Source organism: Myxine glutinosa, chromosome 1, assembly GCF_964187855.1.
Source record: "Myxine glutinosa chromosome 1, kmMyxGlut1.1, whole genome shotgun sequence".
NCBI lineage: Eukaryota > Metazoa > Chordata > Myxini > Myxiniformes > Myxinidae > Myxine > Myxine glutinosa.
Window position 1 is genome coordinate 427,535,007 of NC_136261.1, and position 23,662 is coordinate 427,558,668.

General features: G+C 45.0%; 1 protein-coding gene across 1 annotated transcript in view; it reads right to left on the reverse strand.

Moving 5' to 3' along the window:
* Nucleotides 1-537: 537 nt before the first annotated feature.
* Nucleotides 538-23,662, reverse strand: part of LOC137419598 (uncharacterized) — a 34,309-nt gene continuing 11,184 nt past the window's right edge. The window contains exon 8 of the mRNA XM_078787041.1: nt 538-712. Coding sequence (XP_078643167.1) covers nt 538-712 — 175 coding nt within the window. The remainder of the gene's footprint in view (nt 713-23,662) is intronic.

Consider the following 23,662-nt stretch of genomic DNA (forward strand, 5'->3'; position numbering starts at 1 on the left):
TTCTGATTGACATATTACGTACTGCTTGAGTAGCGCAAATGGTGTTTTTTCAATGCAAACTCTGTCCCTCTCTCTTTCTTTCCTTCTTTTCTCTTTCTCTTCTCCCCTCTTTCTCTCCCCCTCCCCTTCCTCCCTCCCCTTCCTCCCTCTCCCTCTCCGCCTCTCCCCCTCCCCTTCCTCCCTCCCCTTCCTCCCTCTCCCTCTCCCTTTCTGGTTCTCTTCATTCATCTTCTTTTTCATCTCCCAGCTCCCACCCCCACCATTTGGTACCATACCCAACCATACACCACCCTCATACCCGTCCACCCCCCCCCCCCCACCCCCCATCTCGTTTGCTCCCTATGGGCGCATTCGGATGGGAGGTATACTTCTTGATGCGGCACTCTCCCACCTCCAACCCCAATCCCTCCACTCCACTCCACTCCTTCATGCTTCCTGCTTCCCTTTATACCCTCGGCCCCCACCATTCTACCTCCCCTTCCCTTCTCACACCTCCTCATTATCATCTCCTCATTCTTCTCTCCTCCTCATCATCCATCACCATCTCATCTCAACTGCATCGAGTGACGGGAGGTTGTCCAAATTGGGGACGTGCTGTGAACTCGGCATGCCAGCTTGTGCGTATTGTAAAACCACAGCTGGTTTAATATTGGGCGATCGTGTGCCGATCAAACACAAAATTGTCAAATTGGGGTTCATAGGATGACATTTGCTGTGTGAATATTGTGCCACGGTAAAAAAAAAAAATTTGTTCCGAAGGAAAACGTAAAAACTGCGTAGAGAAAAAATCCGGAAGTAAATTACATCCATGCATGGTGACGTCAACACGTTTCTTCCTATGGCAGTCGATTTGTGTAGATTTTACCAACAACAACAACAACATGCATTTTAAGGCCATTTTCCCTGCTAGAGCGGGGGTTAGCCTTGCGGTCCCCATGACAATCTTCTCCATTTTGCCCTATTTTCTGTATCTCTCCTTGTTAACCCCCTTGCCCGCATGTCTTCTTCCACCATCTTTAGCCAAGTCTTTCTCGGTCTTCCCCGTCCTCTACTTCCTTCTACATTAATTTCCATCGCTCTTCTCAACCAGTCACTTTCATCCTTCCTCAACACATGACCAAACCATCTCAGCCTGTTCCTCTTCACAGCATCAATCACAGGCAATATTCCCATCATCTTTCGCAATTCATCATTTGTCTTCCTCTCTCTCAACGATACTCCGCACATCCATCGAACCATTCACATTTCCACCCTTTCCAGCCTTCGTTGCTGCTCTACGTTCATTACCCATGTCTCGCTCCAATAAATCATAACACTTCTCACACATGCAGCATACACCTTTCCCTTCAGCTTCAGTGACACTCTCCTCCTCATCAGCACGCCACTCAGTTCCTGAAACTTCTTCCATGCACATCTCACTCGAGCAACCATTGCCGAGTCTGATCCACCTTCTCCATTCAGCATGTCTCCGAGGTAGCAAAATGTTTTCACACCTTCCAGCTTCACGCCATCTCCAAGATCCAACTCAACATTTCCTCCATCTGCAGCTCCCTCTGTGCACACCTTACATTTGAATGTAGCTGCCACACTGGTAAATGACCCTCTCAGACCACTACATTTTTGATGAACCCACTCAGCACACATTGTACATTGAATGGAGTTCACTCTGACACCCTTCCTGCACACAGCACACGGACACTTCCCAGTTCTTTCCACCTCACCACATGCTTTACCACTTGCCATCACCTTCGTCTTTCCGATATTCACCTTCAGACCTTTTGTCTCCATACATTCCTTCCACTTGTTCATCTTTTCCTTCAGTCCATCCATACTTTCCGCAATCAACACCAGATCATCTGCATAAAACAACTCCCACAGTAAACCCTCCTTTACGTTCTGAGCCAGCACCTCCATCACAGCTACAAATAGTAGTGGACCTAGTACCGACCCCTGATGCACTCCCACCTTCACCTCAAAATCACCACTGTTCCCGTCCTTCGTCCTTACAGCTGTGCGCGCTCGATTGTACATTGCCATCACTACTCTGATCAACCATTCCTCCACTCCTAACTTCCTCAATGCCCATGTCAATACTTTGTGTGGAACCCTATCGAATGCTTTCTCCAGATCAACAAACCCAAAAAACAACTTCTTCCTCTTCTCCATGTACTTCTCCTGCAACAGCCTCACAATGAAAAGCGCATCTGTCGTTCCTCTTCCTGGCATAAATCCAAACTACATTTTGTCGATCTTCACTTTCTTCCTTATCCTCCTCTCCAACGCCCTTTCCAATACCTTCATTCCATGCTCCAATAACTTTATCGCTCGGTACGAGCCACACTCCGGAGGGTCACCTTTCTCCTTGTATAGAGGGACGAGGGTACTCAGTTCCAAATCCACTGGAATGCGGCCTTCTTTCACCACTAGATTACAGATCTCTGTCATTCTCTTCACACCCCAACTTCCTGCTGCCTTCAACATATCTCCCACAACTCCCGTCGGCCCTCCCGCTTTTTCACTCTTCATTGCTTTTATCGCTTCGTCAACTTCCTTCTCAGTTATCTTCTCTGCCAGTCCTAAAACTGGGTTACTCTCTATGTTGCCATCCCATTCATTCTCTGTATTCAACAGCATTTCCATATATCTTTTCCATCTTCCTTTAATTCCATCTGGGTCGACAACGATTTGTCCCACTTCATCCTTCAAGCAACTCACCCCCATCACATCACACCTCTCTTTCGATATGTGCTTTGCAATCCTGAACACTGCTTTCTGACCCTCTTTCGAATCCAAGGGTTCTCCGAACATTTTCCTACATGCCTCCTGCTCCTTTGCTACCTCTTTCTTTGCAGCCTTCCTGGCTGCCTTATAACTTTCATGCTCTGCTGTTTCTGCTCCTGTACCCTTCACCTTCTGCCACTCCTTGAACTTCTTCCTCTTCTCGTCAATCCTCTTTCCAACTTCATCATCCCACCACCATGTTTCCGAGTGCCTCAGTGGTCCTTTTGTCCATCCACATACCCCACCAACGGCTCCCAACAGCCTAGCTTTCATTGACATCCAACCACTTTCAAGCTCAACCACATCATCCTCTACCCTACTGAGCCTCTCTTTTAATGCCTCCCTTACTGTCACCTCTTTCAACCTCCACACCTTCGTTCTTGGTTGGTACTTCACCCGCCGAGCTCTCCTCGCATCTTTCTCCCTTATGTCGCAGGCAACCAAGTGGTGCTGTGAAACAGCCTCCTCCCCCGGAATCACCTTTGTGTCCCGGAGGTGCCCCCTATCTCGCCTATGCACTATCAGGTAGTCAAAGGTTGTCGTCGACCCACCTGACGTGTATGTAACAAGCTTATTATCCTCTTTCTGGAACTGAGTATTACAAATCAACAAATCAGCTCCATCAGCAAACTCCAAAATCCTTTCACCTTCTCCATTTCTCACACCATATCCGTAACCCCCATGAACTCCCTCAAAACCATCCATACTCCTTCCCACATGTCCATTCAGGTCTCCTCCCACCACAACAACTTCCTCATCTTTCACGTTTTCCATCAGCTTCTCTATCGCACACCAGAACTTGTCCTTCTCTTCATTGCTTCGACCAACCTGCGGAGCATATCCCGAGATGAAGTTCACCAAGAGCTTTACAATCATCATTTTCACCATCATCAACCTATCACTCACTCTAGTCACACTCACCACACTGTCTACAAACTCTTCAGAAAACAGGAAACCAACACCATTCACGCCCTCCGGGCACCCTTTCCACACAAACTTGTATTTCTGTCCCTGCCTGCCCTTCACCATTCTCACACCACTTCCCTTCCAACTCGTCTCTTGCACACAGCATATGTCCACTCTTCTTCTGACCAATACTTCCACGACTTCTCCTGATCTACCTGTCATTGTCCCTACATTCCATGTCCCAAACCTCAGAAAACGTTCTCCACTTCGGGCTGTACCCTGCCCACATGTAGTTGTAATTGTCATGGTTCTCTTTTTGAGGCAATGTTTATATGGTGGGATGCCCTTCCTGACGCCAAACCTCTTAGTCGTCTCTTACGACACGCAGGGATACTGTGTACCTATTCTGACCAGGGTACACACTGGGAAACGTTTAAAACATGGAAATTCTGGGGGGGGGGGGGGGGGGGGGAGGGCCGGCATCAGCATCACGGCTGCGGTTTAAACATATTCCAACAATATCCAAACAGAACCATGAAAACCATGAAAAACAATCTGGGAAAAGTCTCCAAGCGAGAATGTGGATTTGAGAAAGAAGAGGCAGAGGCAGAAGAAAAACGAGATACAGGGGGCGGGGCACAAGCCGAGACGAGGAGGAGAGTGAACAAGCACGTGTCTGGGAGGAGAGAAAGAATCAATACAGAATTCTTTGTCTAGGGAGGTGAGGTGAGAGGGAGAAAATAAAATAAAAGAAACAAGCAATACAGTGAAGGAAAGAACCCAAATCGACAAAACACCGACGGGGGGAGGGAAGCCCCAAGTTACCAGGCTGCGCACGAGGTACGACTCAGAAAACGATTAACTACACACAAGTTTGTACGAATTACAAACCAATACCAACCAGAAACACACAATAACACGTACACAGCAAAATAACCAGTGGAAATTTGACAAAGACAAGAATGGGAAAACACTTAAACTTCGATGCCGTGGAGAGCTCGAAGTACGCTTCACTCGCCCGAGCAACCGGAACCCGATTTGTGTAGATTTTACCGTTAAACATAATAAAATATTTATTATTGTCACAAGAAAAAAAAAAAGATATATAATTTAATGTTCGCTTTCAAACGTATATTGATTTGAGCCATAATTCATTGCAACCCACTAATGTTAGGTGGTCTAAGCTTGAGGGGTCTTACTCCTATTAAGAGGAGTGGTCCCAATTGTAGGACCATGCATTGTGGCCCCTCGGGGGCATGATGCATGCGTTTGAATGACCATGTGCCTCCCCCTTGGGGTTGAGGCGCATGTGTATTGTTATTGGGACAGCCTTGTTAACGTTGCGCCTTGGCCATGGGGTCAAGGTGCACGTCGAAGGCTGTTCAAATGTTTGATTTTTTACCTTTTTTCATCGTAAAAAAGGCCACTTCATAAGTGGACCTACTCCTATTGAGAGGAGTGGTCCAATTGTATGACCATGGTATGACCATGCATTGTGTCCTTCGGGGTCAGGATGCATGTGTTTGAATGACCATGTGCTTCAGCCTTTGGGTTGAGGTGCATGTGTAATGTTATTGGGACAGCCTTGATAGACATTGTGGCTTGGCCATGAGGTCAAGGTGCACGTCCAAGGCTGTTCAAATGTTTGATTTTTTTTACCTTTTTTTTTTCTAAAAAAGGCAACCACATGAGTGGGATGCTTGAGTGATTTGCTTGCATTAACGAGCAAGATCTCCCTGACCTGACCTCAGGGAGCCTGCTCAGCATCGACGAGTCTGGCATTTCACTCAGGCCAACTGGCACGGTCTTCAAGCAGCCATCAATCATCTGGACTGGTCTCCCATCTCTACCACCTCTGACATCAACTCATCCTTGGAATTCTTCCAAAGTAAATTGCTCTCTCTCATGCACAGATTTATCCCATCTCGTCTTCAGTTGTCATACCCTTCCTCCCGTCCATGGTACACGGAATCTTGTGGTGAGGCTGTTGCCCAGAAACAACTTGCCTTCGTCTCCTGGAAAGCAAATCCAACGGAAGGAAATCTCTTTTCCTTTCACAAAGCCCGAAACAAGTGTGTGTCCACCCTCAGGAGAGCCAGGAAACAATATCTCTCCGTTCTCAAGACCGAACTCTCTTATCTGTCTCCCTCTTCCAAATCCTGGTGGTGTCTAGTCAAATCCGTTTCTGGTGTTTGTTCCCCCTCCATCCCCTCCCTTACCTCAAACGGCTACACAGCTGACTCCGCACGTGAAAAAGCTGAATGCCTCAACTCTGTGTTTGCCTCTAAATATTGTGTCCCAAACCCATCCCTCTCTGTACCCACCATACCCAGTCGTACCCTGCTGCTCCTGGACTCCGTGTCCTTTCTTCCTGACAAGGTGGAAAAGTTTCTGTCAACCCTCGACTCTGATTCTGCAACTGGACCCGACGGCATCAGCCCACGGGTCCTAAAATCCTGCTCTGCTGCTCTATCTCACCCTCTCTCTGTTCTCTTCACCCTCTCTTTTGCTCAAGGTCACCTGCCATCTGCTTGGAAATCAGCCAACATCACCGCTTTGCACAAAAAAGGTGCAAAAACAGATCCTAGCAACTACAGACCAATCAGCCTTCTCCCAATTATCAGCAAAGTCATGGAATCCATCATTGCTTCGGATATGAAATCTTTCCTCTTCTCCAATGGCTTGATCTCTGATCATCAATTTGGTTTCAGACCTGGTCACTCTACTCTGGACATGCTGCTTCTGCTGTCTCAACAATGGATGGAGGTCCTCAATGCCAAACAGGAAATTAGAGCTGTCTCCCTCGACATATCACGTGCCTTCGACACGGTCTGGCACCCCGCTCTGCTCACCAAACTCTCCTCCTTTGGTATCCATGGAAATCTCCACGCATGGCTGGCGGACTTCCTCTCTAGTCGTCGTCAACGTGTGGCCCTGAATGGGTTTCTCTCATCTCCTCTTCCTGTTCAGGCTGGAGTTCCCCAAGGCAGTGTTCTGGGCCCCATGCTTTTTCTGGTCTTCATCAATGATCTCTCTGACTCTCTCGAAAATCCTCTCTATCTCTTTGCTGATGACTCCACTCTCTGCCGCTCCAATCCTCTTCCCTCAGATCGGCAGTCTGCTGCCTCCTCACTCTCTGAAGACCTGGACAAAATCACAGACTGGTCAAACAAGTGGAACATATCTTTCAATCCTGACAAATCTCACACTCTTACTATGTCTCTCCGAAAAGATCGACTGGACAACCCTCCCATCTACTTTCTCAACAATCCTCTCCAAGAAGTTCTGTCGCTCAAGATTTTGGGTCTCACTATCTGCCATGATCTTTCTTGGGAAAACCACATTTCCAAGCTGGCCTCCAAAGCCAGTCACCGACTGGGCATCCTCCGTCGTGCGAAGTCCTTCCTCGGCACACCTGAGCTCCTCACCACATACAAGGCTTTCATCCGCAGCTCAATGGAATACTGTTCTCCCCATATGGGCCGGTGCTCCTGCCTCACGCCTAGCTCGGCTTCACGCTGTTGAAACCAAAGCTTTCAGAATTATTGGAATCTCCCGCGATGAAGCTATCTCTGAGGGCCTTTCACTCACTCACCGCAGGCAGGTAGGTGGTCTTTCTGTCTTCTACCGACTCCTCTCCGGCCTTGCACCCCCAGCTCTCTCTGTGCTCTGTCCCCCAAATATTCCTACAGGTCGCACAAGATCTGCCAGCAACCCTCTGATGGTTAAACTGCCGAAATCTCGGCTCTCTGCTCACCTTCACTCTTTCATTCCTCTTTTCTCCCCCCTCTGGAACAAACTCCCTCACTCCCTTCAATCCCACTCCTCCCTCCAGGTCTTTAAAACAGCTGTTCACCACCATCTCTTATCTTCCCCCATCCAAAACCTTGATCTTTTCTACCCCCGCTAATTCACCCCAGATCCACCTTGTTTGAAATTCCAACTTCTTTCCTGGAAGTCCTGGCAGTGTCCATATGTTTTATACCTCTCCCACCGCCCCCTTCCCATGCCCCCCCCCCCAAAGCCCTCGCCCTCTCTCAGATCTCTCGATGTCTCCATGTCTCTCGGTCCCTGCTCTCAAATGTTGTGTTTGTGTCCTTCCCCCTCTCTCCCCATCTTGTCTACCGCTCCCGATGTTATATGTTTTATGTGTCGGTTTGTCTTTCTGTGTGATTAATGTTCGCTCTTTCACGAGCCTCGATCTTGTATACAAAAAAAAGAAAAAAAGAAAGAAAAAAAAAAAGATGCATTCTGATATGCAAATAATTTCCAGAGCCTGTATTTTTTTTCTTGTTCTTCATCTTGGTTGTTCTTCGTCTTCTTCTTCTTCACTATGCCTTGTCTGACTCCGCCCATAAACCCTTCTCCTTCCTATTCAATCCCCATGCTTCATCTCTCTCCTCTTACCCATTTCTCTCCCTCCCCTCTTTCCTTAATCTTTCAGCCCCTCCCCTCTCTTTCTTTCTCCATCTTTCTTTTTTCTTCTTCATCTTTCTCCATTTTCTTTCCTCTGACCCCTCCTCCTCCCCTGCCCCATCCCCTCCCCCAGTCTCATGCCTCCCTTACCTCACCACTCCTTCTCCCCCATCCCATCCTCTTCCCCCTAGTCTTCTCCTCCCCCGTTTCATCCTGCCTTACTCCTTCCATCCCTCCTCCTCCTCCTCCTCCTCCTCCTCCCCATTCCCTTTCCTCCCTTGCCTCACTCCTTCCTCCTCCCCTGCCATACCTCTCTCTCCTCTGTCTACCTGTCTTACCTATCTTAATTGTGTTGCTACCTGTCTTTCTTTCTCTCCCCCCCCCTTCCTTCTTCCCCCCTTCCCTCCCCTCAAACCCTTATTGCAGCTTCTTACTATGTTCATGTCTCACTTTTCTTCCATTTTTTTCCTTTATTTTCATCCTTTCTGTTTTCAGTCTCATTTTCACTCTTTCTCTCCTGTTTTTTTTCTATCCATTTTTTTTCCCTCTTTCTTTGTTGATTATACAATTGTTGAATATACAATGATTTTGCCACATGGATGTGATGACAAATGTATAATGCTGATACAGGAAATGTTTGTTGTTTTAAATGGATGAATATTGTCATACATGTATGATTATGATTCAAATGATAAGCATGATTAAAGGCTACGAATCTTAAAAGAAGAGCTTAGAGAAGAGCTTCTTACAACAAGAGCTTTCAAGCCCTATAGGATCACTTGTGAATTACAAGCAATAGAGTTAAATTGCAGGATAACTATACAGTTCAAAAATAATAATAATAATAATAATTTGAGCATGATTGGATCAAAATTGTCAATAATTTTGAATTGGTTATGATTTTGTTGGCAAAACATTTTGAGACGTTTTTTTACAAAATTTTAATTGTCAAGAGGTTTGGGTACCATTAAAATTGAGACATTTTTTTTTTTCCAATGAACTGTCTCACATTTGTCTAATCAATTTTGGCTGACTGTCTCACAAATGAAGGATAAGTTGCCTTGGCTGCAGATGTTGAATTCTGTGATGTAATGGCCGGGTTAAAATTGAAAGATATGTCAGATATGACCCGAGGACAGAAAAGTGATTAATCAGTTGTCATGAGGTATAGGTCAGGGGTGACGACAAATGATCATAGATCTCAGTAGACAGATAACGCTATTCTGACAACATTGGAAAAAGGGTTTATGGATGGAGTCATCTAAATGATTGATTAAATTTATTGATTAATAATTATTAATCTTTAATTTATAAATTAAAGTTGTGTATAATTAATTAATTTATTGATTAATGATATGTAAGTGAGTTCTTAAGAAATAAGCTTTGACATGTTTGTGAGACATCATCAATGCGAAGAAACCTTGAAAAATGAGCAAGGTGGTGAGTTGGGAAGGAAGAAGGGTCCATATATATTGTTACGGACACGGCTAGGATGTTGTTTGCCGAGCGGATGGCCGCCGCGCCCGAACAGTTACCCTGACTAAACCCGATTCCTGGACGTTGGCCAAAATCGCGCCACAGATATTCAATAGGGAAAAGACAAAAGCGAAGGATGTGAAGAAGAAGAAGAACACCAAAGCAAAAAGGTTGGAAATGCTACTAAATTTATTCCTACTATTTACACAATCAAAAGCAACCAAGGAGAAGGAAGGATAATAAAATAAAAACAGAAGAAATCAGAGACACAGTGCAAATTAGCTTACCTATAGCAGTCTTAATTAACCCTGGAGAGAACAAACAGAAGACAGACTCACGCGGGGAATGATGACAGGACTGGCAGGAGGTGGATGGCTTGGAGGGGGAGGAAGGTCCAAGTGGTCCACAGATCTGGAAGGATGCGGGTGGTGGGTGTGATCCCTGGTTCACAGCTCAACTCTCAGCTCCTCTCCGGTGATCTTCTTACTCAACTCTTTCCAACTCAACTCTTGTAACTCTCTTCCCAGCTCATCTCTTTCCAACACAACTCTTCTCGAGGGCTCGTCTGGGATCATCTGCATGGGGAGCGTCCCGCGGCGGGTTATATAGGCCCTGCCCTCGAACCTTCGTGAACCTTCCCGAGCGTTCTCTCTCCGCCCTCTTAAGCCAAACCCCCTGTACTTGGTTGGTTGTTTGGGGCTGGCTCACTCCTCCCCTCTATGACGAGGTCGAGACACGCCCTTCTTCCCCAACCTTGCCTCGTGGCCAATGGCGGCAAATGCAGTAAACAGTGGATGAAATGCACCTGGAAGATGCCATGGGGCGTCGGAGGGGCCTACTCTTATTTATTTTGATGCAATGAAGAGTCAAACTATTGGGAAACACATCCTTAGCCTACATAGAATAAGGGACTAACTATTTAAAAGGATATATGGTGTCCTGTGTGTAAGTTCATGGAATTAACTAAGAGGACGAGCTTCGACCTTTCTTTACATTACGAGGGTCAGTTACACACAACAAAACCATACTTCTCACATTCGTTACACTGCACCCTCCTTCCTTCAGGCCCGTCCTCGGGCCTATAAAACTTTAACTTAGTGTGACATGTAGGTGTAATTCCCTCTACAATTAACCTGACCCTGAGTGTGACAATTTTAAAACACAAATAAATATGTCCCCCTGCTGCATTGCACCCTACCTAACAGATTCACGCCCACAGCTAACCGAATTGCGGAATTGTCTTCAAACTATACATTTACGGTGGGGGCGCATTATTTACAATGACTACTTTATTTACAAAACGCAACCCAGGACCTGTGATCGTTCTTTTTGGGGGGGGGGGGGGAGACAGTCTGCTCTGCATCGACGCACCAGGAAGCACCCAAAACGCACCAAAACACCCTCAAGCACCAATCGGTGCACAGTCATCACAATTCCCAATAAAATAACCAAACAAGGGCTAACCCTGCTGGTGGTCTCTTGCTCTTCGGCTCCCTCTGCTGGCTATTGCTTTCTTCCAGATGTTGTCTTTCTTCTTTGCTGGTGGCCTATTTGCAATAATGAAATGCATTTGCAATAATGAAATGGGATTAGGATGGATATATTCACCCTGCACCCTAGGAGATCTCGCGAGATCTTGGAGACGGCGGCAGGGATTTTCGAAGCTCCACACGGTCTCCACGTTTTTCGAAGTTAAGTCTGTTCACAATTGTATTTTGTCGAAACTGTATTTATCTTTCGGTGTGTGAAGTTATTGTGTGCAACTTTGGTTGTTTCTCGGTGTTTATCTTTCATAAATTGATCGTCTGTTTGCCGTGTTGCGAGCAAGGCCTTGTACAGTGTGCACTGTACAACCTTGAGGCTTTGTTTTTCTCTCAGTGGTCCGTCGTTTGTGATCCAATAACTTTCGTTCTCTGTATTCCAAGTCTTTTCACCCATAGCCTACTTCCTTGTGTAAATCTCAACTCAAAAAAAAAAAAAAAAAAAAAAAAAAACACAACATTTCCTTCTCTGTTCTCATTCGTTTATTCATTCTTATTCGTTCGTTCGTTCTTCGACCACGTGTTTCTCCCCCATTTCCCCAGATAGTTTTCACTCATTAACCTTCAATGTTTACACTTTCCCCTCAAGTTATGTATTCCGTCACATTTTATAACACCTTTTTCTTCTTCTTCTTTAAAAGGCTGCTTTCGACTTGCTCACCAAATCAATTCATCCCAAAAAAAATATCCATCTCCTATAGTGCCTTTGTTCTACATTCCCTAAACTCTCCTGCACTCCATCCTCCATCCAGCGTCCTTAAACGTATTTTTAACTCGAAGGTCACAAGAAACTCATTTTGCAATAAATGTTCGTTTCCCATAAATCGTACACTTTCAAAAATCCAATCTCACCCCTCCCCTCCAAATCTTCCCCATAACCCCTCCCCTCCAAATCTTCCCCATCACCCCTCCCCTCCAAATCTTCCCCATCACCCATCCCTTTCAAATCTCCCCCCTTGCCCCCTCCCTCCTAAACTACTCCCTCACCCCTCCCCGCCAAGACGCCCCCTCGCCCCTCCCCTCCTAGACTCCTGCCTCACCCCTCCCCTCCAAATCTCCCCCATATCCCATCCCTTTCAAATCCCTCCCCTTGTCCCTTCCCTCCCAAACTCCCCCCTCACCCCTCCCCTTCAAATCTCCCCACCCTCATTGCTTCTCAATTTCCCCCCGCTCACTCCCCCTCCTCAAAGCGTCCTCCCCGCTTCTTCCCCCTTCAAACTCTCACCTCCATCTCCCCCAACCTTCTGCCTCGCTCTTCCCCCTCCTCAAATAACACCTCATTGTGGCTCACCCAATCACCATCAAACCTTTTGTCCGCCCCATCCTTCCCTTTCTCCGAGCTATTCTGAAATCTCTGACACACCTTCAACAGCTCTCCCTACCTCTTCCACCTCTTCCACATCTTACCCTACCCCTCCTCCCCCCTGTTCTGTATCTGATGCTCCCCCTTCCTCTTCATTAACGGTATGGACCTCAAACATCCGGGGCCTTCGTTCAAACTTAACTGATCTCTCCATACAGGTTGCTTCTGTCAAACCAGACGTGATCTGCTTAACAGAAACTTTCCTCCTTTATGATGTCTCTGATTCCATAGTATCTCTCCCGGGCTACTCCCTCCTCCGGTATGATAGACCTGAGCCTCGTCCTGGAGGCGGGGTTGCTATCTTTATCAAAAACTCTCTTCCTCACTCGCCCTGCACTGCACTCTCTCCACCTCACCCCCAGGAATACCTCTGGCTACGGCTTCCCCTTCGCTCCCACCTCTTGTTCATATGTGTGTTGTACCGTCCACCAAACAGTGATGACTCCATCTACATCTCGCTGTCTGATGATATGGACCAACTTCTATCTACTCATCCCAACTCTCTCTTCCTCATATGTGGTGATTTCAACTGTCATCATGCCAGTTGGCTGGGTGTGGGTACCTCTCTCACCAGCCATGGCTCCTCAGCAAAGGACTTCTGCGACTCACTGGGACTGACACAATCTGTCAATTTCCCGACCCGGATCTCAGTCAACGGAACATCTTCTCTTCTGGACTTGGTTATGACTAACTTCCCTGAAAATGTCTGCTGCTCTTCTTCTGCTCCGATCGGATCATCTGATCATGTCCTTGTTAAAGTGGACATCTCTCTGACCATCCTCAGGGAGCCTGCTCAGCGTCGACGAGTCTGGCATTTCACTCAGGCCAACTGGCACGGTCTTCAAGCAGCCATCAATCATCTGGACTGGTCTCCCATCTCTACCACCTCTGACATCAACTCATCCTGGGAATTCTTCCAAAGTAAATTGCTCTCTCTCATGCACAGATTTATCCCATCTCGTCTTCAGTTGTCATACCCTTCCTCCCGTCCATGGTACACGGAATCTTGTGGTGAGGCTGTTGCCCAGAAACAACTTGCCTTCGTCTCCTGGAAAGCAAATCCAACGGAAGGAAATCTCATTTCCTTTCACAAAGCCCGAAACAAGTGTGTGTCCACCCTCAGGAGAGCCAGGAAACAATATCTCTCCGTTCTCAAGACCGAACTCTCTTATCTGTCTCCCTCTTCCAAATCCTGGTGGCGTCTGGTCAAATCCGTTTCTGGTGTTTGTTCCCCCTCCATCCCCTCCCTTACCTCAAACGGCTACACAGCTGACTCCGCACATGAAAAAGCTGAATGCCTCAACTCTGTGTTTGCCTCTAAATCTTGTGTCCCAAACCCATCCCTCTCTGTACCCACCATACCCAGTCGTACCCTGCTGCTCCTGGACTCCGTGTCCTTTCCTCCTGACAAGGTGGAAAAGTTTCTGTCAACCCTCGACTCTGATTCTGCAACTGGACCCGACGGCATCAGCCCACGGGTCCTAAAATCCTGCTCTGCTGCTCTATCTCACCCTCTCTCTGTTCTCTTCACCCTCTCTTTTGCTCAAGGTCAACTGCCATCTGCTTGGAAATCAGCCAACATCACCGCTTTGCACAAAAAAGGTGCAAAAACAGATCCTAGCAACTACAGACCAATCAGCCTTCTCCCAATTATCAGCAAAGTCATGGAATCCATCATTGCTTCTGATATGAAATCTTTCCTCTTCTCCAATGGCTTGATCTCTGATCATCAATTTGGTTTCAGACCAGGTCACTCTACTCTGGACATGCTGCTTCTGCTGTCTCAACAATGGATGGAGGTCCTCAATGCCAAACAGGAAATTAGAGCTGTCTCCCTCGACATATCACGTGCCTTCGACACGGTCTGGCACCCCGCTCTGCTCACCAAACTCTCCTCCTTTGGTATCCATGGAAATCTCCACGCATGGCTGGCGGACTTCCTCTCTAGTCGTCGTCAACGTGTGGCCCTGAATGGGTTTCTCTCATCTCCTCTTCCTGTTCAGGCTGGAGTTCCCCAAGGCAGTGTTCTGGGCCCCGTGCTTTTTCTGGTCTTCATCAATGATCTCTCTGACTCTCTCGAAAATCCTCTCTATCTCTTTGCTGATGACTCCACTCTCTGCCGCTCCATTCCTCTTCCCTCAGATCGGCAGTCTGCTGCCTACTCACTCTCTGAAGACCTGGACAAAATCACAGACTGGTCAAACAAGTGGAACATGTCTTTCAATCCTGACAAATCTCACACTCTTACTATGTCTCTCCGAAAAGATCGACTGGACAACCCTCCCATCTACTTTCTCAACAATCCTCTCCAAGAAGTTCTGTCGCTCAAGATTTTGGGTCTCACTATCTGCCATGATCTTTCTTGGGAAAACCACATTTCCAAGCTGGCCTCCAAAGCCAGTCGCCGACTGGGCATCCTCCGTCGTGCGAAGTCCTTCCTCGGCACACCTGAGCTCCTCACCACATACAAGGCTTTCATCCGCAGCTCAATGGAATACTGTTCTCCCCTATGGGCCGGTGCTCCTGCCTCACACCTAGCTCGGCTTCACGCTGTTGAAACCAAAGCTTTCAGAATTATTGGAATCTCCCGCGATGAAGCTATCTCTGAGGGCCTTTCACTCACTCACCGCAGGCAGGTAGGTGGTCTTTCTGTCTTCTACCGACTCCTCTCCGGCCTTGCACCCCCAGCTCTCTCTGTGCTCTGTCCCCCAAATATTCCTACAGGTCGCACAAGATCTGCCAGCAACCCTCTGATGGTTAAACTGCCGAAATCTCGGCTCTCCGCTCACCTTCACTCTTTCATTCCTCTTTTCTCCCGCCTCTGGAACAAACTCCCTCACTCCCTTCAATCCCACTCCTCCCTCCAGGTCTTTAAAACAGCTGTTCACCACCATCTCTTATCTTCCCCCATCCAAAACCTTGATCTTTTCTACCCCCGCTAATTCACCCCAGATCCACCTTGTTTGAAATTCCAACTTCTTTCCTGGAAGTCCTGGCAGTGTCCATATGTTTTATACCTCTCCCACCCCTCCCTTCCCACGCCCCCCCCCCCCCAAAGCCCTCGCCCTCTCTCAGATCTCTCGATGTCTCCATGTCTCTCGGTCCCTGCTCTCAAATGTGGTGTTTGTGTCCTACCCCCTCTCTCCCCATCTTGTCTACCGCTCCCTATGTTATATGTTTTATGTGTCGGTTTGTCTTTCTGTGTGTTCATGTGATTAATGTTCGCTCTTTCACGAGCCTCGATATTGTATACAAAAAAAAAAAAAAAAAAAAAAAAAAAAAAAAACCCAACGTGTCCATTTTTATTTATTTATGGCCCACAGGGGCCGACTATGTATGGTTCACCTGTGGGGCATGGGTGCCCTGTGGCCAAGGTCCACCAGCAAGATTTCGGGCCTTCATGGCCGGTTCCAGCAGAGGGGCCATGCCCAACCCATGGGGTCCTTAAATGGTGCTCAGCCACAGACATGTGGTCCATAATGTGGTGCATCGATGCAGACAGCTGGTTCTGGGAGTTCCGGGCGCACAATGGTGGACTCACGCACGCTCCCCTCGGCGCCCAGTGGCGCACAGGTCCTCATGTGGGAGTCAAAGGGGGGGAAAGACAGATGAGCGAGGGGTAACGTCACAAGGGTACACATCAATCAAGGCAATGCAAGGCGAAGTGCGTACGGAGAGCGAAGTGAGAAAGCTCGTCCCTACCGTACGTCACCCCCCCCCCCCCTGTCACCTACTCTACCCTTGCCCTTACCCCATATTTACAAAATCTACACATTTACAAGTTTGTCACTACTGTCACATCTCCCCATATCTCTCCTATACCAATTTCATCACCACAATCCCTCTAACCAAAATTTGCCATCACCCAATTCATCATCAATCCTCATAAGGAGGAAGAGATGGAACATCAGCAAAATGTCACACCCACGTCATGATGCGTCTCACATTCCAAACATTTGCATCAACAAAATAATAAGAACATGGCATGGTGTGGAGTTTCGTCACCTCAGGTGAGAGGATGTAGATGGTGCGAGGAGATCCTTCATCCTATCTACCTTCTAAATGACTTTAACACACTTTACACTACCCGGGGTCTTCCCTGCCAATCCATTGGCCAACTTCCACTATGGGTTCTAAAAACCAATTCCCATTGACCAAACTGTGGTGCTTATCAATTTGGGGTCTCACTCCCCCGATGCAACTCCCTGTGCCCTTGCACAATTTCAGGGCTGGGTCGTGTAGCTCTCCCAGCAGGTCTACCCACCTGCACACCTCCACCACTGCAGTTGCCACCCGAGCTTACGTAGCTCCTCACCCTAACCTATCTAACTGGGGAAGGCCCCTCCTGGCTCTGTCACCCCTTGGTGCCCTCTAGCACTGGGGTACCCGGGTCCGTCCTCCGGATCCTCGGGCCCCATCCACAACAACTCTACCGGCTCCCAGAGCCCACCTGCGGCCTCACCTGGCCAACATCCTTACAGTGGTGGAGTGCCCAAACCAACTACACACACTAACAGGCTACACGCCCAGCCGTTTCCACAACACTAATGCACCCATCCAATCAGCCAATCTTCCCCCACGCACCACAGATGCCAATATCCAACCACAATTTACCTGTACCCTCTATCTAACTCTTGGACTACCCTCCCCAGGTATATGTGATGGGGGTCCATCCTCCTTTCCCCCATCCACACCTTCGCACCATCCACTCCACTCCACAGTTTCCACCATACTCACTCCACGACCATCCATTCCAATACTCCATATATCCTAGAATCCATATATTCCACACAACCATTCTCCATTCACCTGTAGTTGCACACCTGTGCAATCATACCTGGTGCCACCCGCACCCTCCTTCCTTCCTGGACCATTTGGTCAGCACAACTCACATCACTATCACTCACTCATACACTGCTCCATCCACCTGTTCAGTTGCACACCTGTGCAATCACACCTGTTCCTGACACACTTTTCACAATACACTTCTGAATACACCTCCAACACTCACACTGCATCATCTAATCTACCTGTTGCCCTGCTAACTTAGTGCTCCCCGTCTTCCCTTTTAACTAAGCACATACCACACCATTATCATCCACACTAATCTACCTGCGTCCCCACTACAGGTATCATTGCCACTACCTAATCTTACCGTTACCTAATGTCATCTCTCTAGATCCCTATCAAAATATCCTAACCCTCCCGGGCTAGTTTTCACGGCCATAAACCCCATAAAACTAGTGCTCCTTTGCCCCCGTCGTGAGAGATGGCAGTTGCCATCCCACCACAACGGGTATCTCTCACTACCAATTTTGCACACCAAATTGCAGCCAATTAAAACTTTGCCAATCATCTGCCAATCATTCTACCATTAACAATCATCACTCTGCCAATCCTTTGCCAATCATCAAATTTTGTTTTTTTCAATTTCGGGGCCAAAACACTATCCTCGTCACACGTCTACTCAATAGAGCCTCTCGGTGCGTCGTCACATCATTAAGACTCAGCTTCGCAAAGCCGAGCAACGAATTTGGGTGGTTTGTACGCCTGCAGGTTGAATCCGTCCAGCTTTCACGACTCTGGGGAGGAGGCATGCTTGGGCCGAGGTTCCACGCATCATCGCGGCTCGGTACCCTGCGGTCCCGGGCCCGATGACCGAGGCTCGCCCGGTCGGAACCCCGTCCCCACCAGGGGGCTCCGTTCTGCTTCCTCCCACTCGCCCTTGAACCGGACCGGTCGCCTCGCCCGACAAGGCCCGGACTCGACCGTGCGGGGCGGGGCCAGGCCCGAATCGGCAACGACGCTTCGAAGAGAAGCGACGCAGCATCGATCCGCACCGGGCCTGGCATCCAACAAAGCGCACCGCGCCCCGAGTGCTCGCATCGGCTATCTGTCTCCCTAAACGCTGCCCCGTTCAACGTCGATGCTGTACTCACATGCCCACACGCACACGCGACCCTTTTGACACTCACAAAACCCGGCATTCCAACGCCGTCCGTACATTGCACACACTCCGTCCATTCCACCAACGCACTCCCTGTTACACACCACACCTCCCGCGCACCTTCTTGCGCACACTCGCCATTCGCACACCTTGGTCCACACCTCTCCTCCGTTACGTCCTCCGTAACACTCACCATGGGCGTGCACTCTTGCATCCAGCCACTACCGCGCTCCGATGTGCTCCCTCAGTAGGTGATAAATGTTGCTTCTGGGACACCTCCGTTTAACATGGGAAATCCCTATCTAATGTCATTTAACCCCCTGTCTTTTTCAAAAATCATAAACACCTCTATTTCTCCCTCTATGAACCTCTAATCCTTTTCACCTTATGAACCTATAATCTCCTTAGACCACTCTACTAATGAGCCTATAAATATATTATCTCTTTCTAACTTTTTAAAGAGTTCCATTCTCCTATAGAACTCATCCCCATCAAGTATATTTATAAAGTACACAGGTTCCTTAACCTTTTGTTGTGAAAGTATAAAGTGATATGTTTCACGGAGGGTTCTTGTTTGACCTCCTCCTCTCCCACATACCATTTTAAAATTATAATATTTATTATCCGATTGATAACCATTAAAGTTCTCACTCCACTCTAATATATTTTTCTTCCCACCCTCCATTACCCCACTTAACAAATGAATATGTTTATCCGTCTTGAGAACCTTCTGACCAGTGATTCTCTTAACCTCTTGAATCTGATATTTTTCACATTCGTTGTGTTTTCCATTTATATACCAAGGTTGATTACACCTCCACTCTTTAGTCTGGTTGATACTTGGTTCTATCATTTATATAATAGTAAAAAAGGCAGCGGTAGCCCGTTAAAATCCCTAACCCTCTTTTTTAACTTATCACTTATATATATATATCTTATCACTTATATCTTATCACTTATATATCTTATCACTTATATACTTATATCACCATAAGGGAGACTATCAATTCCATTTTCTAAAATAAACCTCTTATCATCAAAAGCCCCCAATGCTTTCTTATTCACCTCTTCTGAATATAATTGATGTTTATAACTTCTTATTCCATTAATCTTTCTAAACTCTTCTTTCTTTGTTGTTAAACAGTTATAATAATCCTTAAAGTTTATTGTTTCTTGAATGACATTTTTCTTTATACCTTTTAACTTTATATCAGTCTTTTCAACGTTATTCACAATGTATTTATAAGCATAAGCCTTCGACCTCAATCCCACAAATTCACTCATAACATTTCCTCCCAATTCATCCTTGAACTTTCCAATCACCTTTTTATTTTTAGAAGAGAACAACTCACTCTCTGGACTGTAATTACTTGTATCATAGATATTAATGTCCTTTTTCATGTCTGAATAAACATCATCAGTATTAATTTTCAAAATAAAACTATCAGTATCCATATACAACAATGACACATTATCCTTATACTTTGATTTTAGATTAATATAAAAGTAATCATACATTAATGACTTTGACAAGTCAAGAATTGATGTTCCAATGTAAATAGGTTTGTCCATTTCAATACTCTCTTTAACCAAATGGATCACACAAAAGTTCTCAGTAAAGACCTCAGCTCTAGTAAAACTCGGTCTATTAATTAATTTTGATGCTTGTTCCCAAGATGTTGCTAGTCTGATATTTTGTCTTTTCCTCATATTCTCCATGGTCTTACCAAAGACCGCATTATTCATCAATTTATAAAAGTCTTTCTCAAAATCTGTTTTTGACTCTGTTCTTCTTTGTGTATTAAAATCAATGTACCCCTTTAACCAATGACTTTGATTGAACTTTAGAACCCTGTGGATCTTCTCTACTCTTAGACCTTTTGATAAATATTGTCGCAAATTTCTTTGGTGTAGTATATAATTTTTCTTGTTATATAATGTAGTTAGTCATTTTTCTGTTGATTCACCTATATCAAACGATCATTGATAATCACTCAACCATTCTTTCTTTGGACTTTCTTTATCACAAGCAAATGGAAGATCTTTATGTTTGATATGAAGTTCTTCAGGATATTTTAAATCGACCTCAAAATAATAACCAACCTTTGAATCATCCAATTCTTTTTGTGTAGAGATACATACATCTTGTAAAAGCTTTGTGTAGTCTTTTTCCTTTACCCATCTTAGTTTCCCATAAGGAAGAGCTTGAGACATTGTCCAACCATACAAGTTGTTTGCATCATAGTACATCAAGTAAGAACTCTCTTTCGTTGAATCATTATTTGGAAGATATTTGCTATTTGCTTTTGCGTAGCTGCTCGAGCATACTTGTGAAATTCCACCTCTTTTTGCCTTTTCAATCATCAAAAGCATATCGACATCGGTTATCAAATCAAAAGCTTGTTTTGTCATTTTCAACATCGCGCTCCAAGCCAATCCAGGTGCTGTGTAGTAGTGAGCAGGATCCAATCCATATCCAGTGCGACAAACAGATCTAAAGGCTTCAAATACATCGGCCAATAAAAGCACATCAGTTTTGAGATACAAATCGTGATACTCACCAAGATTCTTGATGTTATATTTTTCCCAAACATTTTGTGCATGTACATAATCTTTATCAGATATATGACTGTTGTTTAATTTGTTATAGAAATTTTATTTTAAAGGAAGTTGTGTTTCTTTGAATCTCTCAAATGAGTCCATATAGTCATAGGGGTAAATTCCCTTTTGTGTTAGAGAATCTTTATCTGAAAAATACTCTGAAAGACATGGAAACTCTTTTAGATTTTGAACCAAGTTAGCCAATGGACTTGCCATGAATTTAAATGTATCAAGAAATCTGATATGAGTAATAGGAGATGTGTGAATTGTTTTTGTGAATGAAATGTATTTCCGATCCGTGTTAGGAATTGCTGAAATGTGTCCAGATGTCTTTGAAAGTTCATTAATAAATAGATGTGTATCATAATGAGCGTTGTTATGAAGAAAGACAGGAATGAAAGAGGGGAGTTTATAATTAATATTACAACTTTGATGAGCTGGACCTCTATTTTACCAGTGAGATGACAATGATCTCTAACCTTTAGACCTTCACCAATTTTTTCCTCACAAATATGACAAACATTGTTTTTTCTAAATTCCCTTTTCTGTTCACTCGTCAAGGACATTGGTTTATTGGTTTCTCTCATTATCTTGGTTAATCGGACACAGTCTTTTTCTAGTCGTTTCACAAACTCCTCTGGGGTATTTGAGCCTCTATACTCCTCTAACTTGTTATATTTATCACCAATGGATGATTTGATATCTATCTATAATTCCAGTAATCTCTGTGTGTGTGTGTGTCTGTCTGTGTGTTTGTCTGTGACCGCTGTTTCTCGACAACCACGGGTCCGATATACTTGAAACTTGCCAGGTATATTGCTGGGGACCCGAGGATGTGCCTTTTCAAGGTTTCATATTAATCGGACAATTACTTACCGAGATATGTCCAAAAAACGCTTCAACCAATCAGAGAGCAGCGAGCTATCACGTGTGCCGAACGTGGCGATCAGACTCTACCTCGGACGGCACATTTGAGAGCGTATTCATTTATTTCACGTTTGCAAACTATGTTGGCGTTAAACTATGTTTTAATAAAGTTTTAAAACTAATAAAAACGAATTTGCGATTCATTCGCTTTCCTGCGCATTTGTGCACGCGATGGCGATTGCTTTACCAAACTCCGGAAGCCGTTCGCTTTGGACCAAACCATTGCATGTAAATAGAGGGGGGGGTTCTGTGGTCGTTGCGAATGGACCAAACCATTCATGTAAATAGAGGGGGGGGATTGTCACTGTACTCGCAAGCCGTTCGCCGTTCGCTTTGGCGTTGCGAATGGACCAAACCATTTCATGTAAATAGAGGGGGGGGATATAATTTTAGATAGATATATAGTACGGGCATATATATAGTACGGGCATGCCCTAGTAATAACAAAAACCGCAAGGAGTATGTTTTTGATATGTATTTGTGTATGACTCTTTTGGATCTGGAGAAGCAGTATCTATTTTTTCTAGAATACTTTCAAAATCAGCATATATAACAAATGGATGTTTGATCTTTTTCTTTTCATCTTTGAATGTGATCTTTGAGCCTTCTTTAGGCATATTGATTAGCGTTGATTTATGTTCACCACAATAATTTGAATGTTTATCTAATCTTTCTTGTGTATGGAAGAAGTTAAGACAATGCAAACAAATATATATTTTATTTGTTCTTTTACAAACTTGTGGTTTTATTAATTTAGCAATATCTTTGATGTATGTGTAATGTGAATTTTCCTCTGAATTAAAATATGGAAGATTAATATGAGTTTGTTTACAATTGTCAGAAAGCTTTAAAACCTGAATGCTGTTTGTTTCTGTTAGACCATAAACATTAACTGATAAATTATTTATCTTTTCAAATTTAGGAATATCATTTAAAGCCAAAGGAAACTTTAAATCTTTCATATTTAATGTATTCTCATGTTTTTTATAATGAGATACTCTTTCATCATGAAAATGTGGAGGATGTAAGTGTGCTAGAATAGACCAGAGAAAACATTTATTGTCATTATTTTTGATATTGATAACTGCTTTTCTATTTTTGATAACACTGGGTAAATCAATGTAGGAAGAAGCTTTTAGAGGATCTGATTTAAGAATATGAATGTCTATGTAAATAATTTTTCCTATATTGAATCCACTTCCTACGATTGAATTATCCACATCTTGCTCTTGTTTAATAAGTTCATCATAGACTCCTGATGTTTTAAAATCTTGATATGAAGATATAAAGTGTGGCTCAGTTCTCATGTATGGTGTATCTATAACTCCTTCGTCCTTTGTCATTTCTAATTTTACTCCCATATAAAATTTAAGTGGTTTCATTTCTTTTAGTGTTTTTTCAATCAACGTTTGAACAGCAGGTTTAACTATTTCTACAGCATCAACTATAGACTCTGGTTCAGGAGGTTTGAAGTTAAAGACTCTTATTTTAATATCTCCTTTGAATGCGCCATCAGAGTTTTTAGTTGTGATAAAATTTGATAAATGTAGAATTGTTTTAAGATGTATTTCGAAGCCTTTCCTGAGGATATTTTTATTACATGCAGAACAGTGTTTTGTTTCCTTCTGAATAGGAGATAGTAGGTGAAGTAGATTAAATGTGTGTTTGTTAGTTTTAAGGTGTCTTTTGTATTGTTTATATTCT